General features: G+C 37.6%; 1 protein-coding gene across 1 annotated transcript; it reads right to left on the bottom strand.

Annotated features, from left to right (window-relative positions):
- Nucleotides 1–787: 787 nt before the first annotated feature.
- On the bottom strand, nt 788–27,968 carry NPHP3 (nephrocystin 3). The gene is made up of 27 exons (XM_074575189.1): nt 27,401–27,968; nt 26,971–27,096; nt 25,552–25,702; nt 24,102–24,254; nt 22,575–22,708; nt 22,162–22,322; nt 20,144–20,291; nt 19,508–19,582; nt 18,768–18,947; nt 17,597–17,700; nt 16,843–16,957; nt 15,858–16,001; nt 15,209–15,306; nt 14,634–14,736; nt 13,938–14,020; nt 12,778–12,916; nt 11,817–11,981; nt 11,205–11,302; nt 10,248–10,370; nt 9,703–9,892; nt 9,319–9,560; nt 8,845–8,920; nt 7,549–7,676; nt 5,096–5,336; nt 2,993–3,118; nt 1,973–2,088; nt 788–1,767 (listed from the first exon to the last, which is right to left on the bottom strand). The coding sequence occupies exons 1-27, from the start codon at nt 27,752–27,754 to the stop codon at nt 1,587–1,589; spliced, it is 3,954 nt and encodes a 1,317-aa protein (XP_074431290.1). The 5' UTR covers nt 27,755–27,968; the 3' UTR covers nt 788–1,586.

Below are 27,968 nucleotides of genomic sequence, written 5' to 3' on the forward strand. Positions count from 1 at the left end.
TGATAAGTCATAGCACTGTCTTTAGAGGAGGGAATTAACAGGTCTGAGAAGAGCAGGCAACAAACACACAAGCTGAGAAGGCTGAGGTTTTGGGGTGTGGTGGTTTGGGTTTTTTTGGTTTGTTTGATTTGTTTGGGTTTTTTTCCTTTCACCTCTCTCCTTAATCAGTACCGGTCCTGCAAAGAAACTTCCCAATTTTCAAAACTTTTCAAGGTGGCTGGAATACAGTGGGAAGACTCTCACTTTAATTAAAAACCCGTTTTGTGAAGTAAGAGGGAAATATCCAGAGAGTTTTACAAAGTGCCAACGCTTGTTGCTGTATTGTAATACCTTCAAGAGCTATTTTGGAATTTTTTTTCAACTAAATTTAAATCTCAAAAATCAAATTTGTGTTGTATATTTTTTATACCAGTTTTATATACTGTTTCTTTTGCCAAGTTACAGCCTTACCAAAATATTAAATTCTTTCCAACCAGAACAAGGGCTGAAAGGGATTATATATACTCCACTCTAAAAAGGAAAAAAGATTGTGGAGTTCTTTGAGGTAAAGTCCATTTGCATTTTTCAAACTGGATCAAGTGAATCTTTACATCAGTTGACTCTGAAACTTTTCAGTGAGATTTCAATTAATCTGAAATTTTTGAAATTTTAATTCAATTTTTTATAAAAAAATCTTTTTTTAGGTATTTAGATTGATTCGTGGATTTATGCACTGAATGAGAACAGACTTCACCTGGAGTCTTCCAGCTGATTAGGGTATTAAGAAATACAAGAGGCAGGTAGATTTGATTAGCATCTCTTTATCTGATGACAAACTATTTTGCATCACTAGGTTTTTCCAGGTAGTACAAGCATTCTTGTATTTTACGGGGTTCAATGAGATAAATAATGAAAGTAGCGCTAAAGGGTTAACAACAGGGAACCTGGTCCGATTCCTCACTGAAAGTATTTTTAGTGAACACAGTTGAATCTGACAACAGCTTTAACTGTAGATGATGATATAGTTAGATATATTAGTTTCCCGAGGACGCCAATTATTTTTGCACAAGTCCCTTGAATGTGAGTTTGCCAAAAGCTGAAATCACCCTGCAGGTGAAACTTTGGGTGGAACAGTATTTTGACTTTTTCAAAATTACTCTCTCTTTAGAAAAAACTTTAAAAGCTTTTGAAAAGGCAGAAAGCACTAACAAAACCAAACCACCCACGTCCTCTAAGCCAGGCTATTACAACGTAGAAGTAAGAACTACCCAACAGAGTATATACAATTGGTTGAACGTAACTTGTCACAGTCCTGGCACTTAGGCTATGAGGTATCAAATCCAGATGGTTTTGGTATTAGCTATAACTTGAGCGAGTAGTTAATATACATATCTATATACAATGAAAGAAGCTCTCTTTGTACCATACAGTCTGCAAAGTAAACATGGAAGGATTTCAAGCTTAAACATTTGTTTCCCTGTCATTCATGAAGACAGGTGTCAGTCCCAAAATAGTACATTATCCCAGAAAAAATAAGATTTTCTTAATAAGTTTATGTCTGCTTTAAAATAGCAATAGAGACTGCCTTTTCTTTGAGCAGGTTTATATCACCTTTGTCCATGTTCTAGGAAAATGTTTGGTGATAATGCACTTTTTAAGCTGAATGTATCTCCACTCGAAGAGTGTCGAGAAGTTGCTTTTCCACCTATCAACAAAGTCTCCGCTTCTTTTATTTCCATAGCTCTCTTGTAAAGTTCAGCTGCCTTCTCAAAGTCTCCGCCTTCGTAGCTTTAAAGCAGAGCAAAACGAAGTTAAAACAAGCAGATACAATAAGGCTCTCAATTAATTTTAACTGAAATGCACACCACGCTATCAACAAAAGGTACTTAAGGCTCTCTACTTTACTAATAAGTACACAAGTCCAGGATGTTTTGTTTCATCCAGTAATTTTTATAGTAATTTGCTTTTATAGGGCTAAAACATATCATCTTACCTTAGCACAGCCAAGTTTTTCAGAGTTTCCCCCACGCGAGGATGCATGTGGCCAAAGCTGTCTTCATAAATCTTTAACGCACGTTCATAAAGAGGTAAAGCTTCGACCTGCTTTTTCTTCAGATAGTAGAAAGTTTTGTTACAGATGTATATTGCATTTGCTATTCTTTTTTCCAACATAGTATCAATACATAATAGACACAAAGTCATGCATATTTAACCAAAAAGGTGTTTTGAGTTCTCAATACTGTTGGCAAATGAGGATGGTAATTGAGGTTGTCAAAGCAATTGGCTTACACTTGGAAATGCAATTCCCACTAATATTATAATAATTAGGGTCTGGACTTCCTAGGCAGTTTTGAAAATCTAAGTTCTGACCTGAAAGTTTTGAGTTACCAAATGCTCTTTAACTTTACCCAAGGCAGCTTTAATCCCCACTTAAAATCAGATATGCAGATTGCAGAAATACAGCAAACAAGAAAACAACCTAAAGCTCACCCTATTGATGCTAAATAAGGAATCTGGCAAGTTGATTGCATCTCCTTTGAATCTCATGTTAGTTGCAGATGAAAAAGTCTACAGCTTTCTCAGATTTTTAGTTACAGAGAGCTGCGGTTGATCAAGGTGGGCACTCTTTATTCACGGACATAAATTTCAAAGGGTTACGTTTCCCTCCAAGTCAGCGGTGGAGCTGTGTTTCCTCATACTGTGATAACCGCCGTACCGCTGAAAATGCTGTACTCCAGCTCTAGTCTTATAAAGCACGTGGGCATTTTGAATTATCTAAAGAGCATTAGCCCAAGTGTCCTTGTAAAATACCAGGCACAGCAATTATCTGTTCCCTGCATACATTTTCCTTGCCAAATATCCTTTCAAGTTTTAAAATGGAACCTAAGAATTTGCAAGTCTCATAAGGAATCTCCCTTTTAAACATGATCAAGTTTCTTTGGTATCATTTAGGTACAAATAATAAAAAAGACCGAGGGAGGAATAACAAACATTTAAGACATGAAAAACTTACCATCTGACAATAAAGGACAGCCAGATTCACCAAAGCAGTTGCTACACTAGGGTGTTTTGGGCCAAACGACTTCTGTCGGATTTCAACCGCTAGTTCATACAAGGGAACAGCCTTGTCCAGTTTTCCCTAGAAATAACAGGGAAAAAGTGATTCAGCTCTCCTGTGTCAAAATGGTAACAGTAAAATCTCTTTTAAACAAAAAGCCTTGGAGAAGATGTAACTGTTCCCAGAATAAGGGTTTAACTTTGGTTAATTCATAGCTATATTCTGCACAGATTGTTTATCAGGAATATTTATTAGGACCTAATTTTCCAAAATACCGAGCATATTCAATTCACAGTTAATGTGTTTCTCAGCTGTGTCTATTTCTTTCTTTTTTAATTTATTTTTTTCCCCACAAGTCTCTCCTTGAGAGGGCTGTTAAAAAGAATTTTCAGTTGTCCTTTTATCCAAATAATTTTCTCCATTTGTATTTCCTTATCCTGCCATAAATGAAAGCAGAGAGCTTTTTTTTTTTTTTTTTTTTTTTGTCTTAAAGGGCCCAAGTTTTACTGGTGATATGGGAATGGGAATGTAGCTGCCTTAACTTTTGAGCAGTTTTCTGCTTACTGGTGGTGTTCACACCATCTTCTTTGGAACAGCCCCGCAGCGTCCAATGCCATTTCAAGCACCTGTTGCTTCTCATTCACCATATTGAGCCTTTGTCTTTTTGACTTTGGTTTCTCTAAAATATCCGTCTCACATTCCAAATAGTTTCACTCTAGATTATTTTTCCAGCAAATCTGTTTTCCTCCAAATTTGAATCTGCCCACACATTAACTGGATATACTTCAGAAGGATGCTTAGGCTTCTATTATTAGAATATGAATTCTCACATATAATAGCAATTAGAAATTAAATACTGCAAACGTCCATTGTATAATGGTTCACTACAATAGCAAAATTTAAATCATATTTTCTCCTTGCTATTTCAAAACATTACCATGCCACAGTCTGAAAATAATCAGTAATTCATCTTGAATAAATACCTATCTATAAATAATTGTCATTTTCTACATCTGATTCCTGTCCCTTCTCTTCTTCAACTCTTCCCTGTGTCACTAATTCACCATGGATTTTAAGTTATGCCTCTTCAAACTAGCAAAGAGCTGTTTGATGCAAATATTGAGTGCTTTTGCACTTTCTAGCAGCATCAAAATTAGAAGCTGAAGTGAGCAGAGAATATGTGACCCAAACCAATTTCATGCACCTAACAGCAAGTAACAATTATTGAGCAAAAACTCAGGAGCATTTGATCCAAGAGATTATCTTCAAGAAATCTTTTCTCTTTGAAGAACAGTAAAATGTGAAAATATAAAAGAAAAAAATTTCCAGTCATCCTGTGAATTTGATCTTGGTTCAACAGCTGGAAACCTTACATCTCTCTTACACTGGTGATATCAAATGGTTAGAATGACCATCTGCAAACACAAATATTTATAAAACATCTTGAAGTGATGAAACACAGAAGTTTATACTACTGTTAAATGTTATTCCCCATAGTACATTTCAGAGGGGAACAACTCTTATCTTTCAGTGAATCAACACGAGCTGGAGGTGGCCCAGCCAGACAGTTTATTTGAAAAGTCCTATCTCCCTCATAACTTGAGCCTTCAAGTAGTTACTCTCAATTTGACTGTAAAGTTCAAGGTCGTTGTGTAAAAAGAACTATTCCTACACCCCAAAACATGATTTTTCCATTAAGACACATGTGACCAAACTCTTGTTTGTGGATGTCACATAGCAGACAGCGGAGAACTCAAATACAGCTGTGAAGAGTTTCCCTCACTGCAGCTGACAAACACTAGTTTTTAACCAAATGAGAAATTCTTGGTGAATACTGAGCAGCCGGACACTGAAGACATTATTCATAAATAGCTTGTCTTTAAGCAGCAAAGTGTGTTTTGAAAAAGCTACTGGGCTTTTTGGAAACAGACTGAGGCCACTTAACTACATCTTTTATGCACGTGTATAGAACACAAAATTCCCATGCCCCACTCCTTTTGGATTGAAGACATTACAGTTAATTTAGGTGATGAGAACAGGTAACAGGCTTGTGCTTACCGTCTTTTTGTACAGCACTGCCAGGTGTTTCACAGTATAAGCCAAGGAGGGATGATCTGGAGCCAGCGCTCTCTTCCTGATGTCTAAAGCTTTTTCATAGAGTTCCTCTGCTTTGTCATAGTGCTTCTTCTCATTGTACAAAGCTGCCAGGTTGTTCAAAGACTGTGCACAGTCTGGGTGGTCAGGTCCCAGGACTCTCTCTCTCATTTCCAAGGAGCGCTTCAGAAAAAGCTCTGCTGTCCTACAGAACACATTTGTTCAGCAATATTTTAAAGCAGGAAACATCTGTACAGGCTGAAGTGACTGTTTGAAACGGAACGAACTCGGCCTTGGAAACTGCACAGATACTGACATCTGGTAATGGACTTTCCTTGGAATAAATGAATGCCAGATCAGCAATTCATTACGCAGTGAGGAACTACACATCCCAACCATGGCCCTACTATGGCATAAGAATGCAGACAGAGAGCTAGCTAATATATTCCCGTGCAAACCTGGGAGTCCCCCTGCAAAGGACTGAAATGCCAGTCTAGCAGATTTGTGCAAACATTACACTACCCGAACAGTTGCTCTTTTCTTTAATTCAGCCTATATCTTCAGTTACGCAAGTAATCCTTCCTTATTCAAAACACTCTACTGACTTCTGGGCAACTCCTCATAGCAGTCACATACTCCCACGGATAAAGCAGTAGTGGAATCCAAGGTAAAGGTTCAGAACACACTACATGTTCTTGAAGTAGCTTTAAAAAATATAAAACGTTATTTCAGGGTTCAGCAGACAGCTTTCATACCAAAGGAGGAGAGACTGGAACAGGTTTTACATAGTCACGAGCTAGATTCTCATAGTAGAATCTGTCTAGAAGTGACAAAGTAGAAAAGACTCTGTGTAACGTGTTTCCCTATCAAAAGAGCACATTTTATCTCCCTAAAGTAGCAGGCTACTATTCCATTACAGATTTACAGCAGTTCCTCTATCACAAACAATGGGTGATCCCCACATAATACTGGCAGCATCCACTATAACTAGGCAGTTTGTCATCCTGACACATGCACAAATTCTGTGTGACACTATTCCCACGAGGTCAACTTAGTAAATTGGAAAAATCCATTTCGCGTTAGAGAAAAAGATGACCATTTATACACAGAACTGTAGGTTCAATTCTGGAGCTCTTAGACAAGCGTCAAAAGGTGTTGACTCCATGTAAGGGCTCGACGATGATGTGTGATATAACGTATATCAACTAATGAAGTGACATACTCTTCTACCATTGATTTCATCCGAACTGCATCAAATGATCAAAAAATTCAATCTTGGATTGCCGATTCAGAACAGAGCCTCAATATCCATTAAAAAAATTACTTAAACCTTCCCTAGAATAAAGTTTATACTTTTGCTCACCTATGAAATAGTGGAGATACGGTTACTCTAAAAAGTAGATTATGTTGGACAGGAACTACAGATGAATAATGTGGAATATAAAATGATCTTGTATGAGATTAGATAGATAACACTCCTCTATGATCAATCACTTCGGTGTGACTTCTTGAGGGTAAAATGACAAAAAAACCCACATTTCCAACAACTCTTAAAAATCAATTCCTTCACTGTAAAGGTCCTGCATTTAACAGAGATTCTGTGTGCAGATCCTAAATTACAATATACTTCTGTAGTTATTCAACAACTACTGGTGACAAAAATGTCATATATTGGAAGAACATAAAAATACTTCCAGAAGTTACCCTGTGCTTTTTCGCTGTGCACTTTCTTTCTTCTCTGAAAAGATTCAGTTTGGTAGAGTGGGATTCAAGGTGACTTTACAATTCCCTCACAACACACAGTTTTAGACTACTCTGTGGACTGAAGAAATTGATGTGAAGAGTGGTTAACCATGCAATCAGAACTGTTCTGCACCTTTTATTCCCCTTCTTCAATATCCCTGCTTATCTTTATCTGCTTTGTTCTGCTCTGTCTTCTTTCACCCTTAAAAGGGCCAGCAGGGTAAGAGCCTGAGGATTACAAGTACTGTGAATATTCAACTCTTGATTTCTTGCAATACTTGCATTTGAGTGAGAAAAACAACAGAAAAACAACAATCCTGCTGTTCAAGGATGAACACTACAAAGAAAGGTCATAAAACAGTGAAGCTGAGTAGATGTGGCATAAATTTCCAGAGAGAACTAGTATTTGCAACGAGGGTTAGTTAACTTCAACTATGGGACACCAATTATGAATGCAGGAAATGCACTGACTTACTACATACTCACACGCTAACCGCATCAAATCTAGTAAATATGAGTGAATTTCACAGTAAACAAAACCCAGTAGAATGAATCAGGGACAGGAAGATGAGTATTTGATCATGTGTCTACATTTAATGCTAGTTCTCGGTGCTTTGCCTCCATTCAGATCTATGAGAACACTCAGTGGATGTGTCACAATTAATACAACTTACTCAAGATTATTCTGCAGGTAATAGAGGACTCCAAGCTCATTGAGGGTTCGAGCATTATCTGGTGTATCCTTTCCTAACGTCAGCTCTTCCAATTGCAAGGCTCTCTGACGCAGGAGAGCAAAGCCACACTACAGCAAAGCACAAGGTAATGTAAGCCAATCACCATCACATTTTACATTTACAACTGAAGACAGAAAAATCAAAAAAGACTCAGTTTGGTGCCAAAAGAACACAATAAATCTACTTAAATTGTTTTCAAACTGAATGGCACATAGGCATTCTGCTTACTTACAATCTTAACAGTGAATTTCACCAAACATACTTCCAGGAAATTTAAGTTACTGTGCTGTTGTACAGCTGTTTTCCCTGTATCGTACATGCCAATTTGCTTAAACTCCGCAGTTCAAATAACCAATTCAGATCAAATTCTTAAGTTTATAAGCTCAAAACTTAAAATCAAGTTAATCTCCTATCCTAAATGCCACATACAAATATATATAAAGTATTAATCAAGGCTTTAGATGGATCCTTGTAAAATGGGCTGCCAAGCTAATGCTTACATGCAAAGTTAATTACAAGTAAAACATACAGCCATTGTTACACGCTCAGCCTAGTCTTGGTCTTTGCAGTCTCAATAAAAATATTTGTGCAGCAGAACTCATTACAAAAATGAACAAAATCTTCGTGATCCAAATTCCTTTGTATTTAAGCACTGTGGAAATAGGAACATTTCTATGGCTTTTGACTTCCTTCATTAGAGCTGTAACTAGGGCTCTGGAGTTTCTAGCTCAACGCTTATAGTACAGGCACTACACGACAAACAAAGCCTTAGCTCAAGAATGACAAGAGGAACTCTCTAGCTGAAAAACACATAAAAAAAAAAAAAAGGAAGGAAAAACTCAGTATGACACCTAATATTAGTGGGATTATCTAATGCAGTAAGCGCTGTGTTCACCAGTATTTGTAGCATAAATGCCCCAGTTATTCTGGAGAACATCTTTTTCCATTGCCACTTTGAAAGCCAATTTTATCAGCAATAATTCTGCACCCCTGAAACATATATATCTACTATTTCTTTTCTACCTCTCTCAATCCCATACCAGTTGTACCGATGCATCTCTACTTCCAGCAGAATTGAAATGACAGTTACCAAAGCTGCTGCTAAACTACTTCACTAACTTATGCCCTCAATTATGAAAAGCACTGGAGCTTTGTCAGCAGACTCACTTTATCATCTATTTAGCCAAGGCCAAACATGCCCTGCACTTTTTTCTTAAATATTAAAAATTTCCTTACCAGACTGCCTTTCCGCCTTGCTGCTTTTTGGCGTATTTTGAAGGACTTTTTCCTCAGTTGCTCAGCTTGTTCATATCTGAAAAGAGTTATTGATGGTGTTAGTGTAGCATCACCAAGTATTTTGGAAAGCTCCTAAGTTACTTGAGTTTACAAATTTAAGCAGATTTTAAGAATCTGGGGGGGGGGAAACACACCTCTTGTCAAAAGATAAAAATGTCCAAAATCCTTAGGGCCAGACAATGCTCCTGCTTTATCCCTAACTTGCTAGGAGTCTGTTGTTAAACTAAGCACAAATGTTGTTCCTTACTGCATGGCTTGCTACAAGAACACACAGGGGATGCTCATGGTTGCATTGGAAGTTATGAAACTCCAAAGAAGAATCAAAGAAACATTCTAGCTTTAGGAAGAAAATGTCTGCTGTTATTTTTGTACCACCTCCACATGAAAGAAAAACCCCAGTGTAGTTAATCTTACTTGTTCTGCTTCTGGTATAAGGTTGCAAGTGCATCAAGTTCGCGGGCTACCCGAGGATGTTCAGCTCCATAAGCATTTTCAGAGATTTCCAGCGCCTGTTTATACAGCTGTTCAGCATTTCCAAACTTCTTCCACTGAACATAAACTCCTGCTAGCTGGTGGAGCGACTGCGCCACCCTTGGGTGGTCTGGATCCAGCGCTGTCTCTCGAATCTCCAGAGACCGCTGCAGAGGAGCTACAGCCTGTAACAACAAAGTTCGGAATATGATGGCGGCAGGCAGCATCCTGTATGCTACAGTAATTTAACAACCACAACAGAAATCACACACTGAGCTCTGCTGAATTCGCCTCCTTGCTGTTACAACAATCTCTAAATGTACTCACCTGACTGAGAAGACCTAGGTCCTTAAGAAACCGTCCCAGGGTCTCATAAAGATCGGCCAGGCAGATCATACTTTCCTCTCCCTCACAGCTTTTTTCATATTCTTTCAGAGAGTCAAAATACTCAGCTGCCATAGAGCTCTTATCTTTCCCAACCAGCTGCCAGTAACTCAGCAATTCTGCAAAATGTCCCCTGTTTTAACAAGGAAATAAGAAGCTCATCTTATCTCTGATACCCCTCTATTCAGAATGATGCTAGCTTAGAAGAAAAGGGCCATATGCATGAATTTTGTCTTTATGCTACAATGTCTACAGAGGCAATCCATGAAGACTAATGCTGTTCAACAGCAGCATTTATCCCTTTTACCAACACCCAGGTGTAACATATTAAAAAAAAAAAAATAATGATTTATATGACAATTGCATTTAGCATTTCAGCATCTACTATTTAAGTTCCTTTAATCTATATCTCCCATTTCCTGATTGATATTGACAAAAAAATTACTTCAAAATGTCTTTAATTGTCAAAGCAGTGGCTACCTTTGTACCTTTTGTAAAGGTTTTGGGATACGAAGAGATTCAAAAGACACTTGTGCAGCTTTTGCTTATCACCCTGCTGCTGGAAGAGCCAGGGAAGTTCATCTGCACTTCTCCAAGTCACTCGGTCTCGACTATTGAAAGAAAAGCAAATCAAAATTAAAACTCCGAGAGGCCTAACAGAACTTGTCAATTTGATGGGAAAACTAGGCAAGCATGCAATTGCCATACCTGAATGTCTAAACAGACTACTACAAGACCTATGTACTCCATTTTCACACATCTTCATTTTAATTTCGCCCAGTTACCCCACAGGAAGCTGCTCCCCGCTCCCGTAAGGGCTGATCTGTTCCTGCCACCAGGACTACAGCCCCGCAGCAGCGCATTGTCCCTTTGTGCCTCCTTTGCCTGGTGCACTGTGGCCCTCTCGGCTTTCTGCTACCCAACAGTGCATGCTCTAAGAAGCAGTAAGCAGTAGCCCACAGCTGGACACACTAACTCAGGACTGTAAATGCAAATCAGTTTTCAATCCGGATATGAATTTGTAGCTTTTCAGCTGTTCTACTGGATCTCCTCTTGTGTATGTGCTAATTGCTTGCTGAACGCAAGGGGTCTTTTGCTGCTTCTTCAAGTTCCAAGCAACCTCAAATTTCCAAGCATTTACTGAGTTAAAAACCCACATGGGGTCAGTTACCACAAAATAACTGATGCGCTATAAATTCACGCACTACCTTTTCACATTATAACTTTATTGTATGCCTATTCCCCTTCATAGTCCTCAATCTTTTCCAAGATTAAAAACAACTTATCAATAATAATAAACTGCTAAACTGACAACTAAGGTTTTACAGAGTTATTTTGCCATAATAATTTACTAAACTGAATCAAAGAAGCTATATGAAGAAAACAAAAATATCCATGAGGCATAAAGCCTGCAATTTAGCACACCTTGAGAAATTCTGACCTACCTTAGCTGCATGGTGAAATACTCCACTAGTTTTTGTCTATAGGCAGAAATAACATTTTCACCTTCTTCCATATACTCTACTCTCACCATCTCCCAAGCCTGAAAGAAAGTATAATTGAGCGAAAGAGAATGCATTTCATTCGCTTATTAAGTGCTGATGATACACAGGGTGCTATGCGAGATTTCTTTATGGAACACGTCTTGTGTTGCAGAACTGAAGATCTTTCTATGACAAAGGCACTACAAACAGATTGTCTTATATTAGACCAAAGCTCTCGTTATTCAGATAATATTTCCTTCTCCTTCAATTCTGCTTGTTTTTTGTGGTACTAGTATTTTCTAGGACACATGAGGTTAACAACTAATAGATCAGAAATTTCTGAAGGTTTGAAATGCCAAGTTTTCAACTGCTGAACACTACTGATCAATACTGGTATCACAGCTCTAGTAGTTTTTAAGGTGATTCTAACATCTGACCAGATGTTAAGTAAAATGGATGAGCAAACACAAACATATCATGGCCTACTTAGTTAACAACAGAACTTATCTAAAAAACAGGAGGGGCTTACGGGGTGGAGTTTCACTTGCACATGTTTAGAATGACAAAATTTACCTGGAGGTGCTGGAACTTCAGCAAACCACAGCCATATGTCAGCAAACACATTTTGTGCAGGCTGTGAACAAGCGAGGCTAACACTGCAGAAGACAATTCAGGGTAAAGTTCCATCAGCTCTGACTCACTCACACCATTGTGGCTAACACCGATGACACACAGTATCTACATAAAGCAGAAAAATTATTTTACACAGTCAGCAATATTTCCTGCAGAGCTTAGTTATGCTGAATTTCCAAGAAAAATACTGTGTATTACTGTATAACTTTATATGCCAAGGGAAAAAAACCCTGCCTACACAAGTCCTTTACCTCTTCTGTCCTCAAAGAACAGTCCTCGGTGCTTATGGATTAATATCCTAATAGATAAACCAGTCTGGGACAAACAAACAGCTGCTTAGACTTTCCTCTAAAACGCTAGGGAAAAATAACTACTTTATCATAAGGAACTTCCGTCTCAGTAAAATACGTTGAAGGTCTTATGTTGCCAGCACCAAAGAACTTCTATCAATTATGGAGTATCATGTTCTACTCAAAAAAATGTTCCACACGACAGGGAAATTCTGCAAAGGTAGAAGAGGAATCAGAAATCTAATATGCACTGCCCTGTACTCACAAGATACCATGTTTTGATTACATTCACCATCCTTAATGTAGTTAGTCATTGGATCAGGGTACTGATCAGCAAGTAAGTGCTAATTCTGTATCACATCATAGTGAAAAAGTCCTTTTTCATGAGACAATGACATAATCGAAATTTAACACAAAGCAGTCATATATTCTAGTTACACAATAGATATAATTAGATTAATAAAATTGTCCCTTCTATACTAATAATACAATAATCTCCGAATCATACATATGAACCAACATAAATTTATATTTACTTTTAACTTCAGAAAAACTCTTTACACAAAAGAATATACATTACCTGTAGAAATAGCGACTCATTCTCAGCTTACCTCTCTCAAAAGACTTTTCTCTTTATCACTCTGCAATGATTCTTGAATTGATCTCAGAACAAGCCTGTACAGTGACACTGTGTCTTGACACTGGAAACACCGTTGAAGGGTTCCATCAATATTTCCTGTATTTCCAACACTGAGCAGAAGGACAAAAATGGCGTGGTTTAGCAGATTAAATTTGGCTGAGCAAGATGAATTGAAACTACTGAAGAGCTCTGAATTCCTACTGGGTTTAAAGGGTGCACAGCACCTAGTGAGATTAAACACAGAAGAGGTCAATTCCTAAAGACACCTTCTGTCATACTGTTCGATTTTTCTAAATAATTGCAACATTTTTATTAAAAAAAAAAAAGTACATTGCATTGTTCTTTCCGCCAGCAGGAGTACAGAATAAGAACATCAGGTTGGATAAAGATAAAACTACATGCTGCTCTTTCATTTAATGCATTTATAAAGCATGCTTTCAGGAGTAAATAAGCATTCTATGACATAAGACAGAACGAAAAAATAATGAAAATCAGTCACCCGGATTAAATTATCAGTGTATCATTTTCTGGGAGTCTCTAAACTAAAAATGCATGTTTCTCAACAAGATGAAGTCTAGGTTAATAATAAATCAATGCACTTATTAAGTATTCTCTTGCACAAGAGGGAAGATTAATTTTCTCCACATCAGGAATTACAGGGAAAGTACCGTATGCAAGATGTTGAACTAAACAGTTGCTGAACTTTCTTTTAGCCTTAAAAATCTATGAGGCAAAGTGTCTGGTACATCAGTAAATACAACAGACTTGAATTAAACTGTGTAACAAAATAATACCAACATTCTCCAAATACTTTTAAAAAACATTGAAGCAACTGATATACCCAGAAATCCGAACAACAGAAAAATAAAATAAAAACAGAAGAACTGAAAACAGACAGATACAACTATTTGGATTCACTTAGTAGCAAAATGGCGATTGTATACTCTCTGATTTTTCTTCCCATTGCACTCACAGTCGGTGAAGGGGGAAAACTTTGTATACTGCTCTGCTGCTTTTTCTTAAAAAGATTCATTCTATGTTAAACGAATGTATTTCAAAATGCTAACAAACCTACTTGAAGTCTTCTAATCTAGTGATGAGCATAATAATTTCAAGATCATCTCAACTTACCAAGCAATGGTTTTTCCCAAGAGAGTGACATACAAAGCATTGCAAGTTGTGGCAGAACGACAATGTCTCTCAAGCTTCTTCTCCTACATTTTAAACAAAATCTGTGAGCCAAGATGAAATTAATCATACCATACCAATAAAACGTTCACTGTTTGACAAGAAAATAAAAGTTCTAGATATGCTTTATCTCTAACATCTGAAAACTATGACATGATAACTAGTGCACAAAATACTGCATGTTTATCTAGCTACAGGAGCATATGAGTGGCAGTTTCCTTTTGAATTTACGATTAAAAGAGTTAGGATCTAAGCATTACATCTCTCAAGATGAGGATTACCTTACAGAATCAGTCTCCACGGCAAAGAAGTAAAATATTTTTTTTCCCCACTCTGCCAATCCTTGTTACAGTATTATGCAATACTAAACCTTCTATTGTTCTAAAATAAAAGAGCATGTTTACAGCAATATGCGCAACTGCACTCGTTTTACGTTAATAACTTATGCTGCTCCATCTGTGTTTCAGTGCTATGAGCCATGGTGTAAAAATACTCAAACTGCATGCTATCTTGACCAATAGTATTTAGTTAGCTAAATAAAATACTTTCTTTTGGCAGCTGCACTTACTTCATCTTTCCATGTTTTCATTAAAAGTTATACCAGAGTAAGGTACTTTAGAAGAACTACAACAGACATACCTGCTCTTTAGTCAGTTTAACATTTGCAGAGTTACATTCTGCACTAATGAGAGATTTAACATCTTTGGAATTCAGTGGATCAAGATGAAGAGTGGGCCACAACCTTTGGTAAGAGAGAAATCATATTCAGACCTTATTAAATAGCACACAAAAGGAAAAAAAGACATCAAAGTTCAAGAGCTTTTAAAAGATTTATATCAAAGCAGTAATTGAAGCTATTCCCCATTACTAAAATTCTAGTCATCCCAAGTCAAATTTCTACTTTTAGCCTTATCCTGGATCTACATCATGGTATTGTGGCTCTTGATGTGCACCTAAATGCATTTAGTATCCTTTATATAGTCATATGGATAGATCCAAAACAGTAAAACAAAAAGCTGGTTTCCCAACAGCTAAAACCTGTCCTCATTGCAGTTACAGAGAAGCTTTTGCTGTCCTCAATAGTTGCAAAACCTTCTTCTATTAAATCTCCAGGTCTTGACAAATTTGGTGGTTTGCTCTTCAACGAGTAACTGTAATTTAAAACAATAATTATAACCCAGGCTACTTTGAAACATCTCAGAAATGCAACATACCTCCAAGCCTGTGGACACGTTTCTACATTCACTGATACAATCACTCTCACATTCACTGGCAGTGGATCTATCAGCCACTTCATATGCTTCTCAGCTTGCTTAAAAACAAATTCTGGTTACTTATACAAAGGTTGTTGAAAACAATGCCAGAAGCTGATACGTTTCATTAACTACACAGTTCAGTGAAAAGAGTCTTAAATTCGCCAGTGTCCTTAATCTGTCCATGATCTGGTTCTTGACACAGTATTAAACGATCCATTGATATGTATCAGCATTACTGTACATTAAACAAAGTGAACAGAATACTATTGTTGAAATATTCACATCAAAGACTAGGCTATTCACACGCCCAGCAAGTCATCTCACAGCCTTGAGCCTTTGGATAAATAAAGTAACTAGTTTGGTCAAAAATTAAGGCATTAAAATAAATTTAGTAAAAAAACCCCAAACAAAACAACCCAACACAAATTTTTTCTATAAAAATGAAAGCCTATTTTACCTCATCTGCACTTTTTGCAAAATTAGTGTCTGTGTGTGCTCTCTAGAGCAAAGCAAGTTTAATATTTCTGTTACATAGATATAGCTCAGCCTATGACAATAGTCAAGGTTTCCTTTAGACTGACAAATGGCAAATATTTTGAAAACATACCTGTATTTGGTCAATAGAATCAATAATTATAATAATGCTGCCTTGATGACGTGCAGAAAGCTTTTCCAACCAGCGGGGAAATTCTTCCAGAAGTTTAGCTGGATCCAAGGTCAGAGGTGACACTAACCATGAGTGTTGCATAAGCTGCAGAATTACAAACATATGTAACAAATTCTAACTTAAAAATCAACTAGGATAGTTGAAAGATGTCCTATAGACATAAGAGGGAAAAAAAAAAAAAATCCAAAGCTTGATTTTGGGGCAATTTTTCATGCAGGATACTTTCCTTCTAGTATATGCAGAAAGCTGGCATACGCAGAACAAAGAATATTTACTGAACTGAGTTTACACAATGTACAAAGAATTCAGAGACTTAAAGGACTTAAAAGTTACACAGGTTAAATAGGCAGACTTCTAAAACACATGAGAAGTTTGCAAGGACAGCACAATTGATTTCATTTTTCTAAAGGTTTTAGTCCTGTGAGGTCCTTAATGCCACCTTGTGAAGGAAAAAGAAAGCTCAGAGCTTGATACAATAAAACTCTGCACTTATTCCCCACGTATCTAACACGCAATTAAAAAATAAATTAACATAGGAGAGAGACTAGTCAAGGAACAATATGCTGCCAACTGGCGAATACAGCCTCAGGTTTCTGAGCACATTGACAGAAGACGTTACCACCTGCCTCTCTCATTGGCCAGATGGCAGGAAATTTTGGAAGAAGCTTGTATGGTTTTATAAGCCATCAATATAGGTCACTGGAAGTATAACTGCTAATGCCAATCTATTATGAATATCCCAGAGATGCTATTTAATTGATCTGCATTTAAGTTATAGGATCAGAGTCCCTCCATTCCATAATGCCATACATTTGTATTACTCTTAACCGATGTAAAAAAACCTGCAGAAATGTTTTATCTTTTGACACACACAGGCACTTTCCAAAGAATCATGCAATGCAGGGTATGTAATAATACAGTATACCTTTAAAGTAAGGCGTTTAATTATCAGTGCAGATTCTGAACTAGTAGACATGGGCCTCCCAACAAAGTGATAAAGAATTAGTGTGTTTGGTGAATGCTTCTGTTGCAATTGAATCCTAATGAGAGAAGTTAAAAATAAAAGAAAGCACTTAACAGACTATAAGATCTTCCACATTTATCTCACAAAATAGGAAAATAGGATACACATTTCCTGAGCTATAACTGAACTTTTTATGCCAGATTCCATTTTTGCTCTGCCCAATACTGATAGCCAGTAACTGTGCCCTTCCTGACACTGGATAGTCACACGTCACTAAGCTTTTAAGAAGTAGCGACACTATCACCTTATTTTAATGTCAACAAGTTTTGTCCCAGCCTACAAGTGACCATAAAATGCATTTCTATGATAAATTATTAGGTCTGATCTTTCCTTTACTTCAGTTGAAAAGACTCCAAAGGACCCCTCTTGTGTATCAGAGAAGGGCAAGACTATTGAGCTACTGAAACCGCTTATTGATGCTGTGCAAAGACAGATCTGTAAGGCGTTGCAATTGGAGTCAGGGAGATTATAAAGGCAGCCCAGATAGAATTAGCTACTCAATTACTACAAATCTTTCCAGGATGCTTCAATAACTTCAGTGCTTTGTAAATGCTCCCATTTTACCTCTAATTAAACTGATACAATGTTTGAAATGTAATGGCAATTTTTTTCTTAAATTATATTTGTACCAAAAAAAAAAAGTTATATAAATTACCATTTTGACAGTAGTAGAGATTTCCCAGAGCCTGGTCCTCCTGATACAAGCAGAGGGGGAATTGGTGCTGGTGCTGCTACTAGATCATTTAGACGTTCAAAATACTATAAAAAAGAAACAATCATTAAAAATATTCCATTGTTTAAGAGAGAAATATAGTGCTTGGTATTGTAAACCATCTAGATATAAAATGCATGTCCAGATTTATTAAGGTAAGGGAATAACTACTGAAATGTAATATAATACAAATGGAAATAAATTTTATAATGAAACACTTAAACCACAGACTTTATTATCTCTTTTAAAGAAAGTGTAAAATAAATAAACATTTTTTTCCAAAATTCTATTTAAAATTGAACTTCCAGTGCTAATAAACTGAATTAGTGTTACTACAGTAAAGCCATTGGGTACTATGTTTGTTCAGGCTTCCTCACCCCGCTCTTTCCCCCAACTGCCTCACTGCATTCGATATGGTTGCCAGGACAAAGCTGTCAGTGTTGGCATCTGCCATGAATGATATTTTGAGGCACTAAGAATGCAAAAGAAAAGCTATCTTTCACCATATGAATGCCCAAGAATGTTGTTAGCAGAGTTCTGGATGACAAAAACAAAACCAAACACCACCCTTCATCCACTTGGGAGAAATATTTTGTCTGCAAAAAAGAAGTGGAGGTGCATTAAGATACACATAGAACTATGTTTAATTTATGTTCTCCTCACATATGTATGGCTGCATGAGGAGATATAGAATCTTTTCATTAGTCATGTCTGAAAGACCTAACCCCAGGTGTCAAGACAGAGCTCAGATTTCCTCAAAGACAAAAAAAAAAAAAATTCAGAGCCTTTCCTATTGACAACCAAAGCCTAGGAGGACACCCTACTTCTGGGACACTGTTATCATGCTTTTCTCCAGTGCAGGAACAACTGCTTCTTCATCAAACAGATAACAACACACACCACCACCACCACACAAACCGGCATCTCTCCCAGAAAATAAATATGCCATCTATACAAGACGCATGGCTTCTTCTAGCCTAAGGAGTAATAGCCTCAAGAATGCTTTCAGACAAAGCTGCTTCTGTAGAAGTACATCTTGACTGACAGGAGACGGAAATGAGTGATGGCTTTCTCTTCATCCGTATACACCCATATACATTTCCAATGTACTTACTTTCTCAAATCCCAGCTCACATGTTGAATTAGAGGCCTGCTGAAAAGCTTCCATCTGTTCTTGTTCATCATGTGCATCCCACAACACATCGCCAAAAACAACTTCTTCAGGAGCAGTGGACTCTTCCTTAGTGCCCAAATCCTTGCCTTCTAGTTCTGTTGTTTCGCACCCCAATATATCCTAAGTACAAAGAAAACTACATGGAAAAAACTGCTACTATAATTCTTAACAGTGCAAGCACATTTAGTGTTATTCTCAATTCCACTGTATACCAGTGCAGCTCTACTAACACTAATATGCTAATTTCTTTTTAGGCTAGCCAAGAACATAAGTAAATGAGGAATTAGATGAAACCAAGTTAACTCTGAATGCACAGATTTCAAGACATTGGTTTTAATCTTCTCATAATGGAAGCAACCCACCACAAAGAAGGATAAAGAGAGAACGGACTATGCAATCTTTCCTTATCCTATGATATGGATAAAAATAAATTAGAAAAGAATTTAGGCCACTGATAGATCCCCTCCCCCTGTTATTTCTGCATCTGTCCATAAAAGCACTGCTCAGTTTTGGGTTTTATTTTCCACTTGCAGATTTCTTTGCCTGCCCGATATTAATGATAAAACACAGAAAGATCCTTTGAATTATATCTAAGTAGCATATGGTAATCACACTGACATCATTTAAGATCATAAATCAGAGTAGGAACAGAAAAAGCTGAAATGCATCATGCACTCTACCTGTTTAATTATCTTTTCGACACAATTATAGATTTCATATGCTCCTTCCTCCACACCTCCAAAATGATCAATCATCTGAAAAAGTAAACAGCAAAGCATGATGCAACTCTGAACCCAACTGGGAACAGTATTTAGGACTTCCAACAAAAACATTCTGGAACACATTTAAATTCCATTTTGCTGCATTCCTTAGGTAGGATTCATTTTGCCTAAGCTTTTAAAAGCTGGGCATCTAGTTTCAGCTGTTCTCAACAGTTCTCTCTATAGAGGGAAATAAATGCCAACTGATCTATTTTCAGAGGGCACGAATCTCTCTGAAGGTATACTTCTTTCTTTTCAGTGGCTACAGAGGGACCTTAGATAAATAACTTTGCTGTTTAAATGGCTAAACACAGGTGAGAAATTTTATCCTTATAGCACAGGGATTTTTTTTCAGTGAAAATGCAGTAGCTTTTTTTCTCCCCTGCTAATGAAAATTTCATAACATTCATACATTTCAGTTTCAATCTGCTCATACAACGAGCATCCAGAGCAATGAGCGTAATGCAATTTCTCCTAAAATCTGGGACTACTACCACTCAATGTTGTTTATAGCAGGATAAGCCTTTTGAAATTCACATCTTTAAAATGCCATACCTTTGCTTTGTTCACGTAAGAAATTTGCTCAATTAACTGTTGCACTGAGACTGAACTGACTCTGCCATCCTCCTTTCTGTGGTAAATTAGCCGAGGTTTTTCTTCTGGATTTCTCAAGAAGGCTTCTTCACAGTCCTCCAACAAACAACTAGATTGGAAATCAGCATTCTTGTGCTATATTACACTGCTGTAGTAAACACTTCAATCAACACAAGCTCCGAAGATGGGTTTCACTGCAAAATCTAATTCAAAAGTCATATCTATTTACAACAAAGGGCAAGCAAATATTTCAGCAGAGAACTTAAGATAAACCCTGAAGCAAAGAACAGCTAACAGAGAAATTTATGCTACTTGTACCAAAAACATTAAACCGATTTATTAATTTTTATGATTATTGCTTTGTAAATTAAAAGTTGACCTTCCTGACGTACCAATATGCAGAGCAAAAGGTAATTGCCTTGCACGGAAAGAAAATGGATTCACACATAATGAAGAAGCATCATATACGTGCTCTGCCAGCATTTATTTGAAGGCTCTGTTCTATACCTTTTCAGGAAAAGTCCTTTAGTATTTGTCAGATGTAGGGCAGTCTTTTATAAAAAGCGTTGAAAAGGAGAATTACGCACCTCCAAACGCAAAAGCAGTTTGTATTTATATATGTGAATGATATCCATGGATGTCATTCCCAGCAATCTATTGCTGCTTCACAGAAGGAACAATACAACTTGGGGATGCTGACAATAGCAGACAGGATCTCTGAAATATCTTTATATGAGCACTACAATTTTCATCATAGTTTTTCTAAGAGAAACTCTCTAAGTTAATACTTTTGGCAGGAATACTCCTTTGTGTTTTTTTTTTCTTGTGTATTTCATTCTTCTTGTGACCCACATACACAAAATTGGGTTATTTGGCAACAGTATCCCCTTGGATTGTCAATATACCCTCAGCAGCTGACATTATCTTCCTAACAGTGTAAATATATGGCAGCTCTAGTCCAATTCCTCTAAGAAAACAATTCAACATCTTCTGTTGTACCTGGCTGTTCCCTGAAGCACTTCACTGTTGTAAATCTTAGCTACTAGCGTCTTAAACCAGCCTTTAATTCTCTGCAGACAGATGTTTTATTTACAGAAACAAGAGGTCTGGTTAATACAAGAGCTCTAATAATACAACAGTATCTGAAACCCCTAGAGTTCAAAATCTACCCCTAATATGAAATTTAATGCATACCAGTATTTTCAGATTCTTGCATTCATACAGGTGTTTTGGAATGACCACTCTGTGATCCTTAATATCGTCTTTTCTAACCCCTTTTTCTCTCTTCTTCAGCAAAATGACATTCCTCCCTCATCCAAACATCAAAACCAAACTCTGCCCAAAATTCCCAAATGCGTAACAGAAACAGTCCTAACACAATCCTAAAAATATCCCTAGTTTGGTGTTTTTCATTTAATAAGTTATGTTTCTTCTTTTAGAATGTTAGGAAATTAATCACTGAACAAACAGAACACACTGCATTACTATTTGTCATAAAACATCATGACTTCAGTAAATTAAGCTGTAGAAAGCTAGCACAAGGTACCACACAGGAGAGCCATGAAGTCAGTCCAAAAATAGCCAAAGACAGAAAATAATATGTGACAGACTAAAATCAAAATACTACAGATGGATGTAAGCCTAGATAATCAAATGAAAAACAATGAGTACAATCACACCAACCATCCTGAATTCCTAAGACTCCAGCAATACATGACACACAGCTGCACTTGGAAAGCAAAACATTTCTGTATTATGAAGACATCTTTCATGTTGTATTTTAAGGGAATCTGTAGCTACAATAAAAAGGAAATGATACAAAGATGATGTATTCTTTTAACTGTCTGCACTAGCAAACCTAAAGTTTGAAGGAGTATCACTGTGAAGATACTAGCTTAGGAAATGTACTGAGCAAAGCATCACATGTTTTTTAATAAGCTATGCACGCTGCATAAATTAGCAGTCTGGAAAATACTTACCTTGGCAAAGTTAAATGCAGGAGCAAAATGACTAATGAACTTTTTTCAATTTCCCATTTTCTTACATCCTTAAGAGGCCTTTCATTTTCTGATGAAAAATGAACAACTTGAAAGAAGTACCCCATTGTTTCACACATTCTATGAAGTTTTGGTGAGTAGTTCTGAAAGCAAATTTGAATAACGGTGCTTTATTACTAGATCTGCATAGCAATCTGCATAGCACTAAGGACCTGCTAGTTTCTTTTCCCTATGCAGTTTCTTCCCCTATAGTCCTTGACAGTACTTCACTCACTTCACTGAGATCAGGCTACATCTACTATAAGCTTTCAAGAAATATTAGACAAATTTCTGAATAAGTATCACAGTGGAAACAAAATAGCATATAAATTCACTTAAGTTTGTGAGGTACTCACTCTAATGAAGATGTTCACTTCTGGCTGAGTCTCATCAGTACTAATAATAAAACATCTTACTGTGTTACTCCACAGAGAGTGGGAAAACAGAGGAGTAACCTGTAATAAACTGGCGACAGCAGCATCCCAATCATCTGCCAATGAAAAAAAAAAAACCAAAATGAAGTCTAGAGATGTTCACATCTGGTTACACTGCATAACAGATAAGTCATCACCTCTTAACATTATGAATACTACATTATTTAAAACAGTAGTAACATTTTTACTCAACTATTTTGAGTTTAAAAATTTCAATTTAGAGTACCATCTGATAACGTCACATAATTTGATAACGTGGCAAAATAACAGCCAAATATTTATCAACATATTTAACAACAGTTAAATATGTTGATATTATCATTACAATGATATTTCCTTTAAATAAGATTGATGAAACGTATCCACAAAAATCAAGCTGATGATAGTTGTAAAATAAGTAAAAATATGCAGGAATAGTAAAATCACTCATTATCAAACATATTTTTTTCCTCCAGATCTACGCGTATTTCAGTTAGACCACGTGAATAAATAACAGTGAAACATTATGGGAACTTCCTCTTCAAAGGTCAGTGCTCTCTATAGTACAGTATTGTATATCAATTCCCTATAGAATCAATGAATTTTAGAACTTTCTTAAGTTCTTCATTTTGTGGCTGGTCATTTTTTTCAATTCATTTTTCAAGCTAGGTTCACCTTTCAGTACCACATGGCATGATGAAAGGCTTAGTGTGTGAAGCTGGAGCCACCACAGAAAAGACCCTCCCCTTCCACTTTACAGGCACAGACTTCTGAATTAGAGCCTGAAGGATTGAAGACAAGAGGGAGAACTGCCAGCAAAGTCAGCTTTATGCAGAAGGGGTTCCAGGGCCAGGCAACAGTGAGGGAAACCAGAGCACCAGAAGACAGTTTACAAAAGGCCATTTGGGTAACAAAGTTCAAAAGCAACAATTACTGATAACAAAATATCTAACACTGATTCATGTAACAATGCATACGTTCTGGTCTTGCAATCAGATTTCCATTAATGGCCCCCTAAAGAGACTCAAAACCTACGCAAATCCAATGAAAAAACAGGGATATAGTTTATTCTAATATAAATGTAACATTCATACTCAGTAAGTAGAGAATTAAAATAAAAATGGAAAGAAGAACGCCAGCAGATACTGAAAGAAAGATCACTATCTATCTTCCTCAGTCAACATATGCAAAAAATGGTATTTGGTTTGCTCACAACAAAGCACTATTCACTGTGCTGCAGTGATTTTAGTAAACAGCATACTGTAGTCACCAAATATATTAAACATAACTTAGCATGTACAGCTACAGTTCCTTTTACTTTTACAAATAATTCAAAATAACCCTTCAGTCAAATTACCCAAGAATGGAAGGAAAAGGAGCTAAGAAAGGACACTATTACTTAAGAATGGATTAAAAAAAAAAAAAAGACAGACACTTATAATCCCAGCAAAACAAACCACCATTACTTACCCCTGTTTATATTTGCAAATGGTCCCTCAACATCTATGGAGCTATGAGCAAATTCAGGCCCTCTGAAAGACTGCTGAAGTTGCATCATACTACCCATGGATGGCTCACTTCCCAAAGCTCCTCCATTCCAGTATTCAGATTGTGCCCCAGTAGCTAATATTGGGGAGAAAGAAAACAACTCTTAATTTTCATTAAACAAGGCAGTTTTAAACACTCCAGCTGAAACCTACTGCCACGTGCCACTGATCACAATTTTTTCTCCTATAGCAGATTTGCTCACACCTTTGTGTGCTATAGTTCTAAACGGGCGCTTGTCTAAAGTTAATGAGAAGCCATGCTGCTAAAGGATGAGGTTATTTGCTAATATTTCTTTTTATATAGATTTCTCACATTAGTTGGGTTCAAATGCTGACTCGCACTACAAACCAGGAAAACACAGTATTGCTGCAGTCATTTTACGCACACCACAAAATTGTCAGCTTTTGTTCAGAAATGTTCCAGCACTGAAAAGGTATAAAGGGGCTGTAGGCAGGATTGAAATATCTGAGACTATCTGTACCACTGAAGTTCATCAAATGCGTAATTTCTATGCAAAAAAGCTGACCACTGCATTTTGAAACATTTCTACTTTTAAAGACTGTATATTTATACTCCTGCCACGATGTGACTGTTGATATATCTCAATAAGCAAAACAAAGGTTAAGCAACAGCACTTGCACATGGTTTTTCCTCAGTAACCCTTCACGATGCAAGAAGTAATGGTGGCCATCCTTAAGAGTGTTCAAGTTCTAACTGTCTGCTACAATTATTGCTCTACTTTGAATCACTTAGAAAGACAGTGGACTGATCACACACCTACCTGAATCCTTCCCATGTTATCAAATGCCTCTTACAGTATATACAAGGTTTTGCCTTTTATGTAATTAAGTTTGCTAGGGCTTCCCTTTCAAAAAATTCTTCCATAAAATGACCCTTTTGGTCAGTTTATCTTTGTTAAATGTCTAACCTTGCTATTCTGAAAACCACAGCAGCTGGGACTGGCATACTTCATCCACAGACAGTAAGTCTATCTAAGATTCCCTCTAGTTCAGGTGTGCTTTTTGGATCCTTTGGAACATGACCTCTCAGATCTAGATTCAGAAAACTCAGAAAAGCCTAGACAACTTAGAATTGTTCATGGAACAATTTAAAAAAAACGTTCAAGTCACCGTGTCTAGACAGTGCTCTATTTTCTTCATCTGTTCATTTGTAAAACCAGAAATGTGGGGTTCCCACAATCTAAACCAAGTTTGTAGAGTCAGCTGCTTTTACCCTTTAAACTACTTTAAGTTGCTTTTCACCTGGATTAATAAAACTTTTTTTCAAAAGTACACAAATATTTGTCTTGTGCTTTTCTATTCAGAGACTTCAGTCAAGTTCCAACACAAAATGCTGGGGATTAAATTCTCACCTGTAACATCTGTACAATTATCGTCAGAATCAGACTCTTCAGGATCAAACACTTGGATTCCTTGGGCCTGGAGTCTCTGAAGTTTTGCTTCTAGCTCTCGTTTGGCCCTCAGTAAGTCCTGAATCTCATTTTCTTTAGTTTCTCTAAAAATCTATGAGCAGGAAAGAAAAAAAAAAAAAAGAAATACAATCCATAAATCTTTTAAAATTCAATATCAGTTCCTGAATTCATGTTATCTGCTTTCAATTGGAAAAATAAGTTTCTAGCGTTCACTCATCAGGCAAAGGCATGAAAATGTGAACAAGAAGCCACTAAGAACCAATAAATGAGCAGGAAAACATAGTTTAAAATGATCTATTTTTAAAATTTTACCATTTTAAACCTTAGCATACCGTTCTGAAAGTCAGAAGTCTGAATTAGCATAGGAAGTTCACTAAAAATGGCAATTAACTTTCTTCATCTTTTAAAGTTTATTGTCTTCTAAAATCACTACTTGTTAATTTTTTTTTCAAAGGTTCCCTTTTATTTTTCCATATATTTTTTTACATATAATCTTGTATTTACTTTTTATTGTTGTGGACATATAAATTTCCTAAGATAGAAAGCGATCAAGCATCTCCAGCTGTCCTGTTTGTAAACTACTACCGTCACATGGGAAAAAAAAACCCACGAACCTAGATTTAAATTCAAAGAGATGAAATCTTCTTCAAGTCTCATTTTCCTAAATAAGGTCAAAATGAATCCTGTTTTTATATATCTGCCAGCCATTAACACCTGTTACAATTAAAGATATCAAGAATCTTGCAAGAAGTGCAAAACCAGGATGTATTGCCCCATTTTGGGTGGTAGAAATATCATCATCTAAAGCAAGGGAAAGCAGAAGCATCAGCTTGGCCTTTCAAGTCATCCCTCCAGAAAGTGCAAAGGCTTTTGTTTTTAACTGGCTATCATAACTTAGCAGCCAATAGAGATGCACCTATACACACTTTTCTTAATGTAAGCTAGAAGTGTTAAACATTACAATGCCATATACAAAATTTATTCAGAAATAATGGAACTCTGTGTTTACACATTCCTTCAGCATGTGTCAGTTTGCAGCCCATGTTTTCTTGTGACTCCCAAATATGAATATATTCCTGTGTTGAAATAACGCAGGAATTTAGTTTAAGATGCATGACTGCATGTTCTCCTTTTAATATTTAAAAAGTTATTTTCTATTTTTTTCTCATAGCTTTACAGAGAAGTTCTGGTAGCATTATCTTAAAGGCCATAGGCAGCCACAGCTACGATACTCCACTTTTTTTTTAAGGAGCGGTCCTCATGAAAGCTATGGGAGAAGAGTTCATTGGGGGAATGTGACCCAGTGATATCTATCTTCTTTTTGGCCATTTTCCCAGGAAAAGAAAAGTCAAGCCATACCTTGAATTGCCTTTTGACCTTGTCTCGATCATGTTCAAAAGTAGCAGCTCTCTCCATGGCTTGGTATTTAGCTTCTAATGCACTTTCTTTCTCTCTAAGTATTTTCTGGTAAGTTTTCTGAAGTGCCTGAAAACATTTAATATAGCATTTTTTCTGAGTGAAAGCAATCGCTGATAAAAGGGTTTAGATTACTTCTCAGGTCTGACTACAACATTATCCCAGCATCTTTGATCTCGCCTTGCTCTAGGAATGACGTCTGCGCACCATGGCGGTCCCTGTCCCCAGAGGAACACCTTGACCGCATCCAAACAGCTCACCAGGATGGCACTGGGGCACATGCCACCTCCCTGTCACCTCCCTGTCACAGCTTTCCTGGGAAGCGGGACGAGCCCTCAGCATCCCCCTCGGCTGAGAGGGTGGCGGGAACTACCTGCAGCTCGGCCCGCAGCCGCTTGTTCTCCCTATCCAGTTTGGCCTCCTTCTTCACCATGGAGGCCACCTCGTTGTTCTTGCTGACGCGGAAGATCTCGTACTCCTTCTTCAGGCGCTCGTACTCGGCCATGCACTCCAGCTCCTGCACCGAGGCCGTCGACTTGAAGCTGGCCCCGATGAGGCCACCGGGCCGCGAGGCCCCGACGCGCCGCAGGGAGCCGCGCAGCAGCCGGGCCTTGGGCTTCACCTCCACCGGGATCTCACAGGCCTCGCCGCCACCGCCGCCGTACGTGTCCTCGATCACCTCCCCGACCCCGCCGGCCGGGCTCACCAGGGACGACGCCGTCCCCATGGCCGGGGGACGCCGCAGCCGCGCCCGCTGCCGGGTGAGCCTTTAACACCGAGCGGAGGAGCCGCTGCCTCCGGCAGGCCCTGACAGCAGGGGCATACCCGAGGCGGAGCGTTCCCGGAGGCGGCTGCTCGCCCCGGCCAGCGCCCCTCACCGTTGCCGCGGCCCGTCCAAGCCGCAGGGCCTTTCGAGCCGGCGGGCCATGGTCCGCTCCTTG

This window comes from Larus michahellis, chromosome 2 (assembly GCF_964199755.1).
Source record: "Larus michahellis chromosome 2, bLarMic1.1, whole genome shotgun sequence".
Taxonomy (NCBI): Eukaryota; Metazoa; Chordata; class Aves; order Charadriiformes; family Laridae; genus Larus; species Larus michahellis.